The sequence below is a fragment of the Cyprinodon tularosa genome, unplaced genomic scaffold (assembly GCF_016077235.1).
Source record: "Cyprinodon tularosa strain WSP-4 unplaced genomic scaffold, ASM1607723v1 ctg642, whole genome shotgun sequence".
NCBI lineage: Eukaryota > Metazoa > Chordata > Actinopteri > Cyprinodontiformes > Cyprinodontidae > Cyprinodon > Cyprinodon tularosa.
The window spans coordinates 148,481-168,364 of record NW_024039388.1 but is presented as its reverse complement, the minus strand read 5'-3'; the positions used below and the strand labels follow the sequence as shown (position 1 = coordinate 168,364).

The 19,884-nt window shown below is 37.6% G+C and overlaps 1 protein-coding gene across 1 annotated transcript; it reads right to left on the bottom strand.

The window, feature by feature from the left end:
- Positions 1–306: 306 nt before the first annotated feature.
- kif7 (kinesin family member 7) lies at positions 307–15,477 on the bottom strand. The gene is made up of 20 exons (XM_038308646.1): positions 15,281–15,477; positions 13,226–13,604; positions 12,872–13,069; positions 12,385–12,784; positions 11,962–12,309; positions 11,614–11,806; positions 11,383–11,535; positions 11,093–11,245; positions 9,003–9,142; positions 8,048–8,166; positions 7,500–7,640; positions 7,207–7,412; positions 6,899–7,096; positions 6,651–6,776; positions 6,388–6,564; positions 6,096–6,311; positions 5,752–5,958; positions 5,433–5,631; positions 3,018–3,179; positions 307–1,771 (listed from the first exon to the last, which is right to left on the bottom strand). The coding sequence occupies exons 2-20, from the start codon at positions 13,554–13,556 to the stop codon at positions 1,392–1,394; spliced, it is 4,047 nt and encodes a 1,348-aa protein (XP_038164574.1). The 5' UTR covers positions 13,557–13,604; positions 15,281–15,477; the 3' UTR covers positions 307–1,391.
- Between the last annotated feature and the right edge of the window lie 4,407 nt (positions 15,478–19,884).

The window sequence follows — 19,884 nt, the reverse complement described above, 5'->3', positions numbered from 1 at the left end:
CTCATAGTTTTGATGCCTTCAGCGTGAATGTTCAATTTCCATAGTCATGAAAATAAAAAAACTCTGAATGAGGTGTACTTTTAGTCTGTGCTGTAAATAAGTGTGTGTGTATGTATATACATATATATATATATATATACACACATATATATATATATATAGTCCCTTTCATAGACTTAAGTACTTTATTTCAGTACGTTAAACAGTCAATGTAAATGTGTTCCTTTTTACATCAATAAGTCTACTTTAAAGATGCTCGTTCTTCCTCCTGTTTCAACTTTTTTTTTTTAAGCTTATCCCTCTGATAAATGTCTTTATGGCGACAAAATGACAACTTTATTCTGGAATACAGGATACAAATACTTCAAAGCGATATCAATGAAATTCACCAACCAGTTTACTTCACCAGGACAACATGTACTAAAAAATACTTACCAATCAATTTTAAATTAAAATTGCAGATTTAAAATACAATATCTGTTTTTTCTTTAGCATACCTGATCTACCTATTAACGAATTGCACTTGAAGCTAGTTAGATTTAATGGAACAGAAAACCTACTGGACTTTATGTGTTGTTCTTGTGTACCTCCTATAAATAGCTTAAAAGCAAATGTAGAAAACAGGTTAATAATCAAGTGTCTGTTGTTAAATTGGAGAGAATAATCCCAGCCTGTGTACAAAAGAAATGTAAAACAGATGGCATAGCTGATCACAGATGTTATGAGCTATTATACTGCCCTCCAGTGTTAACTCTGCAGACTAGTCTAACCTTGTCCCCCTGAAATAGTCTATGTACAGCACGTTTTTATTTTATATCTTATTTCACAACACATAGCAAAATAACTAAATAATTATCAGTTAAAATATAAGTCAAAATAACAAATGTGAATGCCGAAGAGTTTCAGAGGAGAAGCTTTAAAAAATGTTTCTTTGTGATTCATTTTTTAAGGTATTAAGATCTCGAGATTAAGTTAATAACATATGCAATTAACATTAGGAGTCAAAAAGCCTCTTAACAGAGGTGTGCAGACTGAAATAACAATTATATATCTTTACATTATACAATCTAAAATATAAATATTCTCTAAAGATCCAAAGAGCCCAAAACGTGTTTGTAAAACCTTTTATAAAAAACATACTACAATGTTTACAAAAAAGTCAGAAAATTATAAACAAGGTGATTTAAAAACACTAAGAATTAGGGAGAGAAAACAACTATTTTTAGAAAAAGTGCTTTGCAGAAATTTCAGTGATATTTCCTTTAGAAATGTAATACAAAACTGGTAAAAAAACAAAAAAAACAAAACAAACCGGCAAATTTTGTTTGCCATGAACGAACAGCATCATTCGTTCACCACAAAACAAAAGTTCAGCATGAAAACATTTGGTCTCAAACAGGGTTCTTCCGTACATCAATTAACACACTGTTTGATGGCTGCTGTGCAAAGTTGAGGCTGGAGCGACGGGACTCTCTGCGGGATTTAACAACTGGCAGGGAGGTCTGCACACACCAGGACCCCGTTCCCATCTGAACTACTCGGTTTCCTGGAGGGTCCCCGGCTGCTTGAACCCACAGTTCTTCCATTACGGCGGGTTCCTCCGATGGAAGAGAGGAACGTCTCCACGTAGACGGAAGAGGAGTGTTCACCAGTTCTCTCATTTCCTCTCTGGACCTGCTGGGTTTATCGAGGTGTCCTGTCCCTCTGCCTCCAACACTCTCCTCAGGGCCTCGACTGCCCTGGTGTGCAGGTTTGCCATTAGACGCTAATACTGAAGAAACAACATGTGGATGAGATGCTAAAAGATGCAGAAAAACATCATATCTAACAATGGATAAATGTAAAAGCTTTAAAACGTATTGCAGAGCACATTCTTTACCTGCTTAGAGTTGGTTCATTAACTTTTAAATAAGTTGCTGTGATTAACTTAGTAAACATTATAAATGTACCCAGATCACAGATTTCTGTAGTTGCATTCAAACACTAAACTAAGAGCTGACCCATCATTAAAGCGATTTAAAAAAAATGGGTTTGAAAAATACATGGGTAAAGCTATGCATTTTGAAAAAGTAAATAATCAAATAAATGAATAAAAAAAAAATACATACATCTTGATGATTTAATCAAATTGTACTTTTAACAGTAAAGGCCGGCTTTTCCAAAGAAAAAACAATGACTACAATTCCTTTACCCACATACTTGTTTCTGTGTTTGAATGTCTCCTTGTGGAAGTAGGAATCTACTTTTCTGTCATATATCTTAGATAAATGCAAAACACTTACACTTTATCTGACTTTGCCAAAATATATAGAAACAAAATCTCTTGAGAAAACATTACTTTCAGTTAAAGGATATATTTTCTAACAAGCTTTAGGCCAGGATCGCTCTAAAGGAAAATTAGTAGAGTTGGTGTAAATCCTGGCTGCATGGAGTTTGCATGGTCTCTCTGATCACATGTACATTCTGGCTTATCCTGCTTTCTTCCACAGTATAATAACATGACATTACAGTTAACTTGTTGCTTTCAAATTGTCCTTTTACTCTGCGATGGATGGGCAACCTGTCTCCAGTAGCATTTTCCCCAGACTATTGGAGACAGGCAGCAGCCCCCCATAGGACCCTGACAAACAAGCAGAGTGGATGGAATTTCAAGTACAGCTATGGTTGATGGAACAGAAAAGAGAGAAGAAAATCTATAAAGTAATAGAAGCCCCTGCAAAAGCTTAAGGAAATCTATCCATTAAAATCTGAAGAAACACTTAAACGGTTCTTAAGTATTTAGTTTCTGTAATTATTTCTCTGGTAAGCTAAGTAGGTTTAATAACGACAAAGCTCAAAACTCTGACAATCAGGAATATTTAAACTTTTTTATTCTTAGTTTATCTGTTTTCTTTTAATGTATATCGGACCTTGAGTCTGTAATAATAAATCAATCAGTACTGTGTGGGTGTGTGTTTTAACAGATTGATAATCCCAATGAATAATTGAGAGCTGATGAAAAGGGAACTAGACTTTACCTTTGGGATGCTCCTTAGGCTGGCTGACTGAACCACAGATCTCTCTCAGTTTGTTGCTAAGCTCCAGATTTGTTGTCCTGCAGTGGTTGAGTTCCTTGACCAGATTATGGATGTGTCCCTCGTACTGCCGCTGCCGTCCTGCCAAACCCTCATCCAATTGTTCTGAATGGCCAGAGGACAAACAATCAGGTTTACAATAATCATCTATAGCTGAATAGCTGGTAAACAAAAGCTCCAGCAACAACAAAAAAAAAAAAATTATATGCATAATCCAAAGAACTCTACCGGTAATTAAGAGAGCTTTTAATGGTTTTCCTCTTTAAATTTTCCTATTTGTGAACTTTTTTTTTCTACTCTTACAACATCACAACAATTACCGTCTGTCTAAGGTAATCTGAGTAATTACAGATGAGTTTTCCAGACTAGATTACATTTAATTAGAGAAAAGGTCTAAAATGTGTTTTAGTATGAAAAAGTAATTCATCAAAACACTAACTGGTAGTGCCATTCTTAGTGGTAAAACCCCCATCAGGTGTTTGCAATAGCTACCAAAGATTCCTTTATGCCTCTGTGGACGACCTTGCTGGGATGATTCTGCCTTTTGTGGACTTTTTGGTTCTGTCTGCTTCTTTTTTGAGTTTTCAGAGACACTTTGATCTATGTCATTCTGTGTTTTCTTGGTAATTGGTTTCTTTTCCATTTTGTGTCATTCTAGTTGTTAGTTATATTTAAAGCTACAGTGTGTAATAATTACAGGGATATACGGTCAGAAATGTAATATATTATACATAACTATGTTATTTATCATCATCTACGAGCTCAGCCTTTTAACCTTAATATTTGCGTTGCCTTAGAATTCGTTATTTATAATTACATAGGAGCGGGTCTCGCAGCCATGGAGGCAGACATCTTTGCGCTACGGCAGCGCAGAGCCAACAAACTAGCGATTGCGAGATCGCCCATTACGCTCGAAAGTAACTACGGCAAGTTGTTTAAGTCTACATGAAATCTATACCCTACACAGACTAATGAAATACTATCTGTAAAATTATCTATGTAAACAAACCTCATCACTTGAGAAGGTAGGTGATGCGGACGTCGTGGAAGACATTTTGTCCCGTAACATTCGTCGTACTGTTGGGGGGAGAAGCGGTGGGGGGAGATGTTCATGTTGCTGCAGTCTGACCGCTAGATGTCGCTGAAAATTACACACTGTAGCTTTAAGCAGTGTTGTATTTTTTTTAGTTACTCTCTGTTGCCGCCTTGTGCCAGTCTCCTTTCTCCTCGCACCCTTTTAGTTACTTCTATCCACGACAAAATTTTTTTTTAAATCTTAGATGCAAAATACATTTTTATTTTATTTTGATATAGTAACTGCTCTAAGTGGGTTGCTCTGTCAGCTAAAGGCATGTTTTTGAGTCTTTATACTCCAGTTAACGATTAATCAATTACTAAATCAGTTGAAGATTATTTCAATAATCAATTAATCCAATTAATTATGTCAGTCCTAAAAGATACGTCCAGATGTCAACATGTAGGTGTGCTTCAGATTCTTAATCTGTAACATAGCACATAAGAACTTGAGTTCAAAGGTCATCATTGATAGCTGGATAGTGCCATTTGAATCCCAGGTTACATCCATTACAGCTGGTCATCCAGGTCCAGGAGACAATCAGACTGCCAACATTATGATTGCCTGTCAGCATGATGTTCTGAATTAAAATTAATCATTGAAGATCATTTAGATGTGTTGTTTGGAAAATCTAAAACGAGCACATGGGTTGTTTTTCTTCTCTTCAGACTTGGCATTTACATTTTATTATTTTATTATTAATGTCCTTTTAGTATTTTTTTCATTGCCAGATTGGTTCTATTTAAGGCATTTCTTTATTCTACATGCCAATATCTTTTAAAATCACAAAAAACCTTTGCGAAAATAAAATGTGGTTGCTGAAGGTGAAGTCATAACAAGAGGAGCTGCTCAACACTGAACTAGTTTAGTTTGGATACATTTCATGAATGTGACAGAAAAGTAAAAATATTTAAAGGTACAGTGCGTAATAAATACAGGGATGTAAAATATTAGGTAGGTCCATTATTATCATCAATGAACTGAAAGTCTCAATTTTTATCTATGCCTTGCCTTAAAAATTGTTATTTTTAACTACATAGGATTGGGTTCCAATTTGTGGAAGCAGACGTATTTTGTGCTACTGCAGGACAGTAACTATAGAGATTTCCATTAGACTCGAATGCGGATGTTTTTTTACAATGAAGGCCTCCGTATTGTTGGGGGCTTGTTCATGTCGCTGCAGTCTGACCATTAGATGTCACTGAATATTACACACTGTAGCTTTAATCCTTCAGAGTGGAATATCAACATTATATCTTCTTAGGCTGGAGAGCTACTCATACCTCGACACTGCTGCAGGAGCAGCTGCACACTCCTCTCATGTTCTTTCTGCTGCTGTGTAAGACGTCGATCTGTGTCGAACTGTGCACGATCCAGGGCATTTTCCAGCCACTGCACCAACCTCTGCTGCTCGTCCAGCTGCATCTCGAGCTCGGCCAGTGCAAGCTGCAGCTTTCGCTCCTCCTCACGAAGAGAAACCACCTACACATCACGGCCAAATAGATGCTGTTTAGAACACTAGTGTGGTAAATTTGTGTTAGTACTAGCATGATCGTTGGAAATAAGCTGATAGAAAAGAACACAATGGAACTTTAAACAAACCTTATCAAAGTACTTGCACAGCAGAGCTCTGGTCTCAGAGGCGGACAGATAACTGAGTTTGGCCATGAGGTTCATTTCCCACTGGGAGAGCATACTGGCAGAAGCCCTTAGCTGTCTCTGCCTCTGAGTGATTGCCTCATTCTTGTATTCAATGGCTGCGTCTAACGCCTCAATGGCCTCGTCCAGCTGGAAAAGGGTCCGCTCCTCCTGCAAAACAACCCAGTGAACATATGTGCATGACAATGTGAAATGACTTCTGGCCATAGTTAATGAGGCAATTAATAAGACCATGTAATATCTTAATAATTGTCACGACAAAGGTTGGGTTAAAAGTGTGAGCTAACTTCGGGTGAGAGCAGGTTTCCCTTGCGCAGTTTATCATCCAGCTCAACGCGCTGTTTGAGCAACGAATCCTTCTCATGCCGCAGATTCGAGATCTCCTGTCGGATCTGCTGGGAGTCCTGAGCGCTGCCGCTTCGAAGGAGACCATTCCTCTCACTGAGCTCTTGCTCCAGGGTCTCGATGCGTCCAGTAAGTGTCACCAAATCTTTACTCAAAGCCTGAGCAAAAGATTGATACCATTTTCAAAGTAAACCTGCAGCCTCTGTAAACTGAGTTACGAGTGTTTCTTAATACCTGACTGGATCGAAGCCTCTTGGTCTCCAGCCCGCTGCGTTCCTGCAGCAAAGCTTCTTTCTTAGCCAGGATTTCCTCTCGTTTTGTCAGTTCTCCTTCCAGATCCTCCAGTGCTTTTCTCTGATCAAGGACCCGCTCCATTTCCTCATCCAGCCAACGCTTTTGTTCCTCAATCTTCTGCTCCCACAGGGTCAACACAAAATCAGACAACCTGGACAAACTGTCGCTCCTTATGATGTGCTTCAAACAATTTCTTGCCTCACCTGTTGCTCTTCTAAAGAAATGACGGATCCATTACTTCCGCTGCGTCGTTGTCTCTGGAAGGCTGCGATCTCCTCGGTCTTTATCCTCAGAATCTTCTGCTGCTGCTCATTCTTTATCTCGAGTTCCTGCAACAAGATAAAGATCACAGATCAGAGTGTAAATATAAAGATTAAATGATGTCCAGCTGTCCTGTTTGTTGAATAAAATAAGATGCTGATCATGTTCCAATTATGTTGCTTTGTTCTACCTTGACTCTGTGAGTCCTTCTCTGCATTTCAGTCTCCAGCCGCCGTTTCTGCTGACTCTCCTCACGCAGGCGTCTCTGCAGCTGCTCCTGTTGCTGCTTCATGGACTGGACGCTTCTCTCCAGCTCCAACACGCGACGCTCACTCTGGACAGGAAGGTTGGCCAAACGGACCGTATCCCTCTGTCGCTGGCTGAGAACCTGACATTTTACCCAAATTATTACCCTCTTTAAACCCCAATCTTAAAAGGTCTAACTTTAGGTAGAAAATCAATTTAAAGTCATTGAATAAATGAAATTCTCATTCAAACCTGAACTCTGCTCTGAGCAGCAGCTATCTTCCTGCGACATTCCTGCGCTCTGCTCCTGTCCGTTGTGCTGATTTCTCTCTCTTGTCTCTCCAGATCCTGCAGTTGTCGCTGAGCCTCCTGCAGCTCCTGACGGGCCTGCTCAGCTTCACTTTCCAGGGCTGAGATCTTATGGCTGTACTGCTTATTCAGGGCCTGCGCATCCTTACCTAGAGAGATGAAAATCAGCTTATATGTACAGCACAACATGTCATCTATCAGGCTGGGTAAGAGCCAAGAAGGGGCAGCAGAGCTACCTGTTTTGACCAGCTCCTTGATGAGTTCTTCCTTCATGCGGATGGTCACAGACAGCTCCCTGATCTTCTGCTGTGCCTGAAGAAGCCCACACTCTGATATCCCCTCAAAGCTTCTCAGACTGTCCCCACTGCTGGAGTTAGCTTTACAGAGGTTAAAGAGCAAATATAGGAAGTTAGCTGGGTTAGAGGTTTGAGATGACACTACGGTATATACTTATACCTGCTAACCTTATATGGGTTAATAGATATAGAGACACAGATATGGATATATATATATATATATATATATATTTTTTTTTTTTTTTTTTTTTTTCTAAACCTCTTCATCTGTTATTTTCCCACTTTTAATGACTAAGAACATTTATCATTTATTTACATTAAATTTGCTCATATAAAAAGAAAATAATTTAAGAATCTTTTTTCGTCTTCATATTCTGAAAAGGCCTGCCTTCCAGGTAAGAACTAAACTAAATGAAATATCTGAGACTTGAAGCTGTTTGAAATGTCTTCATATCATTTCTGGAAATTTAGAATATGATTACACTTACATGCTTTTCTGGCTAAACATGGGTGCTGATCTGGCTCAAGCTGAGAAAATGGGCCTTTACTGACTGTTCCTAGTCCTCCTGAAAGCAGGTCTCCCTTGGTCCAGGTCAGGTTCGTCGACCTAATTTGGCAAACAGTATAGAGCAGAGTTACTTTAAATACATTATATTTTTCTAAAAATTCCACTTTTTAGAGCATTTGCCAACAGATATGTAGCTTTGACTCAATTTTAAAAATGTGCCTTATCACCTGTATGTTTTAAAAATCATGAAGCTTAACTTTGCAAAAATGAATTAAGATCAGCTTTTTTTTCAAAATAATTACAGAAAAAAAACATAATCATATCTAAGTATATTTCAACTTACTTGTTCCATCACACACACCAAAATGGTGCAGATGAGAATACAATGTTTTCAGATGAGTAATCATTTTAGTTATTTAACTCTTTTATTCATATCAAACTTCTTTTATTTCATTATTGAAATTTGAGATGTAATAAGATTCTAAAAACAGGAAAGTTATCCAAATTTCTAGACATTTTAGATCATAAAACAAAACTGCATAGTAACTTTGTCTATGAAGTATTTACTTTGTGCTATAACTGCAGTTACTAACTCGGTTACATTTTTTTAGTTATAACCAGTGACTATAAACAGTTAGCTATAGTTGAAACTAGCAGTCATCCTTTAAATTAGCATTAATTCAGACAGCTGTTAGAAAACAAAAAAATACAGAAGGCTTAAATGTTAACTGTGATGTCGTAAATTAAAGGTAACTCATGTAAATTCAACTTAAAATAAATTTGTCATTTGGCACACTGTATTGGTATCACTGTGTATAACGTTGAAATTAAACTGTTTTAATACAGTTTAATTAATTTTAATACTAACAAAATGAGGAGAAATGGATTCCATACTTTTCACTAAGTACTGGAACAATGATAATGAGAGCCTTTACCTGCATTTCTCTTGGCTAATGCTGGTATGACCAGCGTCTTTTTCCCTGAAATATGTCTCTGCTCCACCTTCGATCTCCTGGTCCTCATCAAGTTTCCCTTCCTGGTCGGAACCCTGTCCTGTATGGCCCATCAAGCTGGCCTGTAATCATACACACAGAAACCATGTTAGGCCCAAACATGAAAAATCTTAAAGCTCTAAAGTCTAAAAGGCTAACTGAAAGGTCAAATCTGACTCTTGTTTAATCTTTCCATACCAGCGTTAGAGCCTATCTGATTATTTTTGGCTAAATATATATCAAATCATCAAATCTGGTGTTTATGATTGATGTTTTATGATGTTTTATTTATGGTTTTACATAATCCCTCAGGAGTATTTAGTAAAAGAATGCAGAAATGATCAGACGCCACAGAAATGGCACTTACAGCTTACTATAATAAAAGCTAAAAAGTATATCCCAAAAAATCTATATCTACCGGTATCTCTATATCTATATATATATCTCTATCTCTATATCTATCTATATATATTTTACACAATTTTCTCAGAATCGAACATGTGACTAGCCTCTCATTAAACCTGACATGTTCCTCATTGAATGTACATTTATTTATACATTATTAATATCATCAGTAACATTCTTGGCCTATAGATAAACCAATCAAACATATTTGTCTTTTAAAGTGGTTTATATTTACGGTACACTTAGTTTTAAATCCTCATTTAATCTGTTGCAGCTGCTCAGGCTCTGGCTGCTCAGTGGCGCTTTGGGTAGCACTGCTGCGTGGCAGCAAGAAGGTTCCAGGTTTGATTCCCGGCCCGGGGTCTTTCTGCATGGAGTTCTTTACGTGGGTTCTCTCCGGGTACTCCAGCTTCCTCTCACAGTCCAAAATCATGACTGTAGTGGCGATTGTTTGTCAAACCAAACATCCAATAAAGTTCCAATAAGCCACTATAGGCACTGGGGTCACGTTTTGTTGACGCAGGCAAAAGAAGTTGAAGTCCAAACTTGTAGATGTTCAGTTGATTTATTTCCTATATTTTTTGCAACATTACAGAGTTCAAACTTTCCTTGCTTTGTCACCTCTCTTGTACTGGTAAAAACCCATAGGCCCCTAACCCAAATGCCTGCTGGTCCTTACCAGGCTCCTACAATTATAGAAAGTGGACAGCCCACATTTCTTCCTGTTTTACATGAAATAAATAAAGAAAAAATGATAAAACAACAAAAAATAAATACACAAAATTCAACAATGAACCTATAAATAAAGTCAGTAAATAATACAAAAAATATATAAGTTTAGGAATTAACACAATTCAAATGGATAAAGAAATAAAGAATAAATAGCTCCAACAATGACTGTTAGGGTAATTTAGAATTTCTCTAAATTCTCCTTAGGTGTGAGAGTGCGTGTATGAATGGTTGTTTGTCTCTGTGTTGCCCTGCGATGGACTGGCAAACTGTCCAGGGTGTACCCAGCCTCTCGCGCATAAACAGCTGGAGATAGGCACCAGCACCCCTCGCGACCCCAGCAGGGATAAAGCTTCACGGGAAATGGATGGATGGAATGGATGGATGGATGGGATGGAATCTGTTCCATAGATCTAGCCCATGCACTCTTTTTGGTTGTCCCATTAAGTTGTTGGTTTTTCTTCTTCATTTCATCTTAAATAATAACTCACCTCTCTGTCACAAAACAGTTGTTTTCATATTGTGGTTCTGTACTTTGAAAATGAATTATGCAATTTTTCATTCTTAAAATAAAGACATGTTTAAAGTCTAGGTTCATTTTAATTGCCCCAGTTTTTATGTTGTAGTTTTCCACATAAAATGAGCACTGATACATTAAACACGAACGAAGGTTTTATTTGTCATGTGCTCATAAAAACATTAGAAAACCCTTGTTTTTCTTCCTAATATTAATTACCTGAAGAATACAAATAACAAAAAAAAAAGAAAAGAAAAAGAAAGAAAGTGTGGTATAATTTTTTTTCCATAATTCTAGGTCTTCACAAAGTGTCAGTTTTATAAAGGAATGCAGCCAAATGAAAAACAGGAGGAGGTTGGCTCTGGTGTAAAAGCTTTTTTACCTGTCTGGCTGTGCTTCCATTCTGACCGTGCTGCATGGAGCTCATGGGGGCAGTGTGTGGCCTTAACCTCAAGTTGAGACCCATCAGGCCAAAAGTAGACAGCTGGTACTGCAGTTCCGTTATCACGTCCTGTTGCTCCTGTAGCTTGTCGCTCTGAAATAGAATAAAGAAAAATCCTTAAAGTATAATATTATACACATGCTTAGGATAACAAGTTATAGCTGAACGTGGTTAATTCTGGGAATGCTATTCAAACATACATAAACAGCATCACATAAACTATGTGTAACCTGCTGCTTGTATTGCTCCATGGCGTCCTCCAGTGCTGCTAAGAAATCAGTGTTTTCCTTCTCCAGGCGTTGGATTTCTGATTGAAGATGAAGTATACTCTCTTTCTCATTTTCATGATCACCGTCCCAGCTTTCCTCCACAGCTTCTGTGTCCTGTCACAGAAGTTTATTAAAAAATAATCAGTAAAAACCACCCATAAAGTGAACAAAATATATCTGAAAGAAACATACGTGATTCCTAATAGAAGGCCTGTTTCTTCTCAATGCCACGGTTTCCTCGGTGGAGCTGTTCTCGATACCGCTGTCTGGTCCGGAGGCGGTTGTGAGCCCACTCCTCTCCTCCTCAACCGAGCAAAGCCACTCCTTCACCCTCAGACTGTGTTCTGTGGTTAAAGCCCCCTCGCTCTGCAGTTCCCGCAGCAACCTGTTCCACAGCAGCAGTGCACATATTAATACAAGACATATTAGATCTCCAACACAAAATGGACTAAAATCTGTCCTGTTAAACATGGAAATCATCAAACTAATTCAAACAAAAAAAATCACCAGTTGAGCAATGAAAAGCAATAAAAAACAAACCTGTAAGCAGTGTCTGTACAAGTCCTGTAGTGAGCACTTTGTGCTTGCAGCCTGCAGATCTCTGCTTCTCCGAACCGAGGTCTCCTGTTCGGATCGCCGTGAGCAATGATTCGCGTCTCAGAGCGCTGACGGTTTTCCAGAGCCCTACGAAGGGCTTTGATTTGCTGCTCCAGTCCTTCCACACGATCCGGCTCTCGCTTGAGGTTGACCATAGCTTTGTTTTGAATGTTTCTGGCCCTGGTCGCATAGTTCAGAGTGTTAAGACTCTCATCAAAGTCTGAGTTTGATGGGCTGATGCAGGCAATCATCAGTGTTTTTGAATTTCCTCCAAGAGAGTCTTTTAGAATCCTAAAACAAGAACAGAATTTATTAAAGGTGTCATTTAACGTTTCCAGATGGAATATAGAACCAAAACAGACATACCTTGTGATTTTAGAGTCTCTGTACGGTATATGGGAACCTTTCCTCTTTGGGTCCCCCAGAGCTCCTATAACATTTCCCAGAGCCAAAAGCCCGCTGTTGATTTGGATGCTCTCTTTCAATCTCTCTCCAGTGTTACCAGTCCTTAAAATGCGCTCTGACCCTGCCAGGTCTACAAAGTGAAACTTGGAAGACAACACCTGTGGCCCAGAGCTTCCAGCACTCCCATACAGGCGAGAACTTCCACGACGCTGATCCATGTAGAGTGTGAAAATGGTGTGAGACCTGCTGGAATTTGGATTCATCTGGGTTGCAGCGGTGTGTCTAGCTGTGTTTCCCGACTCCAGCAAGCTTAACACCTCATCAAGGCCCTCTACTTCACTCTCCTTTACACCACTTAGCACTAGAAAGTAACAGGAAATACATGAAGGCAATTATATATTGTATTTATTTTGCGACACAAAAACTGAAACGTCTTCTGAATGCATACCAATGTTCCCTTTATCCTCCCTGATGTGAATGTCCTTGCTGGCGGTCTTCACCTCCAGCAAGTCCTTGAACTCCTCTTTGTACACCTCCAAATAGGAAACTCGTACAGAGAAGTCGGTCAGATCATTTTCATCGAGCAGTTTGAAAACATCAGCAACAGCCCTGGGGATGATACCCTGCTCCTCCTCTCTAAAGGAACCTAGACAGATAGGCACATTTTCAGGACCACATGAAAGCCAATTTCAAACCAAATGCTTCAAGAAAGAACTTTAGCAAGGAAATGAAAAAAAATGAAATTTTTGAAAAGTTTTTGTCATTTAACACAACAAAGCAATACAAAAATATAAAAACTTACTAATATTAGCTTCTCCAATAGTGTAAGTCTTGCCTGAGCCTGTCTGGCCATAGGCAAACACGGTGGCATTGAATCCTTGAAAGAATGCATCGATAAGTGGCTGAACAGACACAGAATAAACATCCTCCTGACAGCAACTCTCCTCAAACAAGAAGTCACAAACAAAGTGTCGTTCATGGCCCAGCGTGACCCGGTTCAACTCAGGGTCTACGGTGATGCAGCTCTCATGGCAGTGCAGGAGCTCTTTGGGAAGCAGAGGACGAACTCGAACCGCAACTTGGACAGCAGAATAGTTCCCTCTACCTTGGCCTGAAGGTACTTTGGGCGACATTTTTTCCTCTTCCTCCTCCTCTGTAGCACACTGTTACGTACCCGTCATCTTTGGACCAATTAAAGAGACAAAAATAAAAAACGTGTTAGAATAATAATAATCATACATTTTATCTGTAGGTGCCTTTCTCGACTAACAAGGTCACTGTACAAATTTACAAAAAAATGCATTCAAATAAACAACAATAAAGATCAACAAAATAGGCAGAGGCAACGACAATAGGCCTCAGACAGAAAAGGCAGTCTTAAACAGATTCTGAGTTGGAATGGTAATGAATTCCAAAGATGGAAAGCAGAGCGGGTGAATTAGGACAGAAGGACAGTAGGAGGAATGTTAGAAATGCATTAATAATGGATTATTTTATGTTTATGGCTGGTAAAAACAAACAAACAAAAAAAAAAACTACAAATATAGAATAAAAAAAAAAAAAAAAAAACAGATGACAACGCCAGTCCTCAGTGGCTGGTATCCTGCAGCTAACACACCTGAATCCAATGGCTAAATTACCTCCACAAGCTCTCTACTGTGCAGATATTTTTATATCTAAGGGAAACATATTCCGGGACATAACAGCTTTTTTCCTTCTTTTTCTGCTTTTTGTACTATACCCTCTTTTTATATTGTCTGATGTAACTGTGTCTTTAATGGCATCTTGCTTTAACTCTTTATACTCTATATAAACTACTGGAACCAGATTCTCCCTGAATAAGTAATCCCAAGAGATAAATAAAGTTGTACAACATATAGTCAAATTCTTCTCCCATCTAACTACTTAAGTCAGGTGTGTTGGACTAAGTCTGCAGGAACTGTAACTGCTCATCTCTGCAACAGGATAAGAACAGCCTCGCCTCCAAAAGTCTTTAATATTTCTCTAGAGAGACAAAAATGAGCTTCAAATTCTATCACAGCATCTTTTTTTATGCTCTATTTTGGAAATGTTAAGAGTCATAATAATAGTAATACTTATCGTTACCATCACACGGTAAATAACCATCATATGGTAAATCCTGATGTAAATGTAGCATGTTTTACTTGCTGTAAAGTTAGTCTGTGTACTATAACAATCAAAAATACATTTTAATATGTATATTCATAACTGCTATGTTGATAAGCTGGGAGATGTATTAACATAATGTATTTAGCAAATTTCAAATATTAAAAATAACATCAAATGACGTCTCCCGTGTATTTAAAGGACACATTTGTTTGAAACTCCAAACAGATTCCTGACTAATTCTCAAAAATTAAAGTTTTAAGCATTTTTTCTAAGTAATGACCAGAAAAGTTTTAAAATATGAGTTTTTACCGGTAGGTCGCCTATATTAAAGTTATATATTCCTGTACATCTCCTGTCTAAAGTTACTCAGAAAACTTTAATCATGTTCTGATTAAAATGACGTATAAAATGTATGCGCTTAGCAATATATAGTATGTTTATACGTTATTTAGTAATAACTTTTGGGTGTTTTTCGATTACTCCTCCAGTTATTATAAACGCAGCGGAGTAGCGGGCGCTGCTGTTAGCAGAGTGACGCTAAACTTTGTTATTGTCTGTGTTACGATAGACTTTATTAGTGAATATAAAAGAGACAAAAAGCCGACTAGCTTTTCAAAGCCTTGCTATTTACCAAGCAGCGTGGTAAAGGAAACAGATATGCGCTCGTTTTTTAACATAAACTGCAGCTAAGCTAATGTTAGCCGGCTGTTTGAACAACAATCCTTACCTGAAGAAGAAAAGAGGAGAAGAAGAAGAAGCAGGCTGAAGTTGTTCACACTTTGGTATGAACTATTTATAAGGGTGAGGTTACACCGTATGCTCTCAGTGGGTGAGTAGGGTGGAAATTAATATTCCACTCTAACCAGAGCTTACTTCGGTATAACACTGGTGTTTTCCCCTTTTTTTTTTTTTGGGAGAATGGAAGTTGGGGGGCAGTCCAGGGGAGGAGCTGGGCTGTAATGTTGGGTTAGCAGCTCAGCATCATTTAGCAGACACGAGGGCTGTGTTCGAATTCATGGGCTGCTTCTTACAAATGCGCTTTCTACCTGGACTCGATCCTTCAAAGCAACCGTTACAGTTGACACACAAAGCAGGAAAAGAATGAATACCGAACTTTTCAAAACTGTTTCTTTTTATTATATTAAAAAGAATTAGAAATTACAATACAACTTTGTTCACATTACAATAAAACACAATTTATTTTGTTTTATTGTAAGTGAACAAAGACTACACTCCTGAGCAGGGGCCACCCTTAGCCAAACATTGGCCACCCCTGTGGCAATCTTTACTATTTTTTCCCCTCTAATACAGATAGCAGGAATACTCAGGTGGAATATTTAATACATTTTAATTTTTCATATGTTAACAGTTACTTGGCAACAAAAACACTGGAGTTAATTATGCAGATCAATATACTAACTTTAAAGATGATAAATACAGAATTCCTGCTCTTTTCAGAACTTGTGTTATTTGGCAAGGAGAAAATGATGTGTCTTTGCAAATGATCCAGGAGTCTTCAGTAAAATCATAGATAAATAATTATTTGAATAAAAACGGAATAAATAATCAATTTATTTAGATTTAAGTACTTGTAAATATAAATTTTATGCAGAATGATTATTGATAAAAGCTGGTAAGTAATGACATTGAATAAGATGTTCAACCCAGAGCTTAGACCTGAAATAATTGTATACACTATACCTTTTTCTGTAGAAAGCACAAATGTTTAAATATATGTGTCTATTTGTTTGCAAAGGTTGAGGGAAAGTTTAATTATACTTTATTTAGAAAAAATGGATGTTGTTGTTGTTAATTTTCCTGTTGGAACAGTTTAGATTGACCCTGAGATACTGGCGCCTATCCATTGTGGGCCACCCCCCCAGTGTACATTGGTTATTGCCTGGCCACCCTCATTAAAATTTTGTGGCTACGCCTCTGCTCATGAGAATCCAGAGTGGAATGGTAAATGGTAAATGGCATGTACTTATATAGCGTCTTTATTCAAGTCAGGAGACTTGACCAAAGCGCTTTACACAACATTCATTCACCCATTCACACACACACTCACACACTGATGGTGGCAAGCTACATTGTAGCCACATCTGCTCTGGGGCTCACTGACAGAAGCGGGGCTGCCGTACACTGACGCCACCGGGCCCTCTGACCACCATCAGTAAACAATGCAGGTGAAGGACACAACGACACTGAAAGTCGGAGTCGGGGCTTGAAACGTCAATCCTTCGATTTCAGGGCAAATTCCTACATCCAACCACCAGGAGCATGAACAAATAAAAGCCAATGTAATGATAGAAACTTTAGTCAGTTAAATAACATTCTGCTGTCATTTTGCACATCTCTGATGTTGCTGCTATTTTAAAATATCCATTACTGTAAAAATGTCCATAGATGCATATTGGTTATTTATTCTCCGGGTGCACATATTTATATTGTTAAAGCACTTTACAGTGCAGCATTTTAGTGTTTATATTTGAACCCTTCCCAATTATTTTATTCATATACATTTTTCTAAGGTCCACATTTGTATGACCTTTTTTTTTCAATAATGGTTTTGCTGCTGTAAATTTCACCATTGTGGGACAATAAAGGGATTTTCTATTCTATTCTATTCTATAAAAGGGGTAGGAAGATATGAGTAAATCTAAACAATGTATGTATAAAAATATATTTACTAAAAGTTTTATATTCAACAACAAAAAACACTTAAACAAACTGTGCAAAATAGCAATTAAAAAATAAAAATCATATCAGATTTATAGTCCCCACACAGCAGATATATTAGAATCTGTCCTTAAATTACAGCCAAACCAATTTATACAGTAACAGAAAAAAACCTTTAAATAAATTTGACCCAGTAACCATTAAAATAACTATTTTCATTAATTTCAGATGGAACTATTCACATACTTGGATCATATTAAACTGAACTTCCAATATTCACCACTGTTCGGCGTCAAGTACCATTTCCTCTGATCATGGAGGAGCAGCCAGCCTGCTTGGTCTCACAATGAATCCTGGATTATCCAAGGATGCTATGAATCTGGCCTTCGGAGGACGCATCCCATAAATTTGAACATGGCAGAGGACTCCAAAACCTCCACTTCACATTATTACACATGGGGATGCAGAAAACTGCTCCACACACAACATTGTCATCTAAAGTTGTGGGTTTGATTCCAGGTTCACATATCGTCATCCTTGGACAAGACATTTAACCCCTGCAACAGTTGGAAAATTCAGTCAATTTACCATTTATACTTTAAAGTAAAGGGAAAAAAAACTCTCCTTAGAACTGATTTAAAAAAGTATAATTTTTTTTACACCAATACTGAATCCAGAAACCACACTAGATCTGCAATTATTTCTACAACAACCATAGGCATTAATAGGTTAATCCTTACACTGAGTTGAACATTCCTTCTTTTTGTAATTTTTCTATTAAAGAAAATCACAAACATGTGTTTCATACCATTTTTTGCTAAATCTTGCGAGCATTTATTGTTGATTATCAAAACTAGGAAAAAAAAGAATTTTAAGGAATAGATTCCTTACTGACTTGGGTGGACGTCTAAGTTCTGACCAGCAGGGGGTAGTGTTGCATAATAATCCTATCAACTAATCAAACTAAAAGGCATACATTTACCAGCACATCTCTACCTGGAACAAAATATAAAAATATTTTTTGGGAAAAATAAAATCACTGTTCTGACACAGAATTAAAATTGCCTGTCAGACTATTCCGAGTGTCTGTCAGCTTTTTTGGCCTCATTTCAGGTTAATGTAAAGTTTCCTTTTCAAGAGGAAAACAGGTTATTTTTGCACCAACCTCAGTACAATTGTACTTTTACTTTTTTACTTAAAATTCTGTGACATTCCTACTGTCTAGCAAATCAAATATGACTAAAAATGATCATGAAAGGATTTGTTTAAATGGAAACAGTGTTTGTCCTCCACATGCCTAACTGATTGTAGTTGTGAGGATGCAATAAGTTGTTTTTTTATTGTACCGGTAATTTTTTTTTTTTTCAAAAGTAAAAGTACTTTTATTATCAGTGACTTTCACTTTTATCAAGGTAATTTTCTGTTAAGAGATTTTTACTTTTATTTAGCAATTTTTCCTTAGTAATTTATACACCTCTGAGCAAGAAACACATTTTGTGTTTGTATTAAAGAGTAAAACACAGCGATGGATTTAAATTTCTGTGTCCAGTTTTGGATTCTTGTTAAGGTAAGCATTTATACGGTGGTAATAAACAAAGCTATCAATTTAGCATGCATCCATTCTGAGTAGGAAATATTTCCTTAGCTATTATTCCTGGTCTACCATCCTGTCTTGTTTCTTATTTTTTACTTAGCTTTCAGGCTGTAGTTCTGGGATCACATGGAGTATATTTAACAACTGTGAACAGTTTAAATGTTGCTGTTGAAGGAACCATCCCCAGCAGGCCAATTGCTGCAATCACCATGCTTTATTATGGGGGTATTGTTTTAATGTTTGGGTAGTGGCGGCCTCGTGGTTAGGGCATTGCGCTTGGAATCCTGAGGTTCTGAGTTTGAGCCCCACACCCACAGACTGCCACTCTGGATCCCTGAGCAGATACCCTTAATCCCACACTGCTCCCCGAGCGCCGGACAATGGCAGCCCACTGCTCCCCAAGGGGATGGGAGAAATGCAGAGTTCATTTCGTTGCTCTGTACTTTTGACAGTGTAATAACAAAAAAAAAAAAAAAAGATGGAGCTGGATAAAGATCTTGTTCAATATTGGTTTGCTTTTAGATAAAAAATTTTGCATAAGGGTCATGAATGAATAACTTTATGTAAGACAAACCATTAATGAAATAAAAATACATGCATATATTACAAATACGACATATTATATACTTGTTATAATTTTGTGCTGTTTTTAGTGTTTTTGTAAGCTGTCGGATATTTCTTGATTTATACATTAGCTGTGGAATTTGAAACTCTGCCAGATCAAACAATAATAACGCAGGAATGAATAAATAATGGGTTGATTTGGTCATGATAGCTGACCTATGAAGGATCTTGTCGGTTCCACTGTGCAGCGTGCATAGATGTTTTAAGGGATTACCCAACACTTCTATACAGAAGCTCAGGTATGGTAAAATTAGTGAACAGTAAAAAAATGTGTTATGCTTTATACATCAGAACATGTTTTGCTTTACTAAAAATTGTGATGCTCCTAGGTAATTTATTCTGGACATGTTTGATGTGAGGTTTCCAGTGGAGCTTGTAGTCGATAATAATAAGCTACTGATAATTACATATTTCCACATATTGTTGCTGCTACT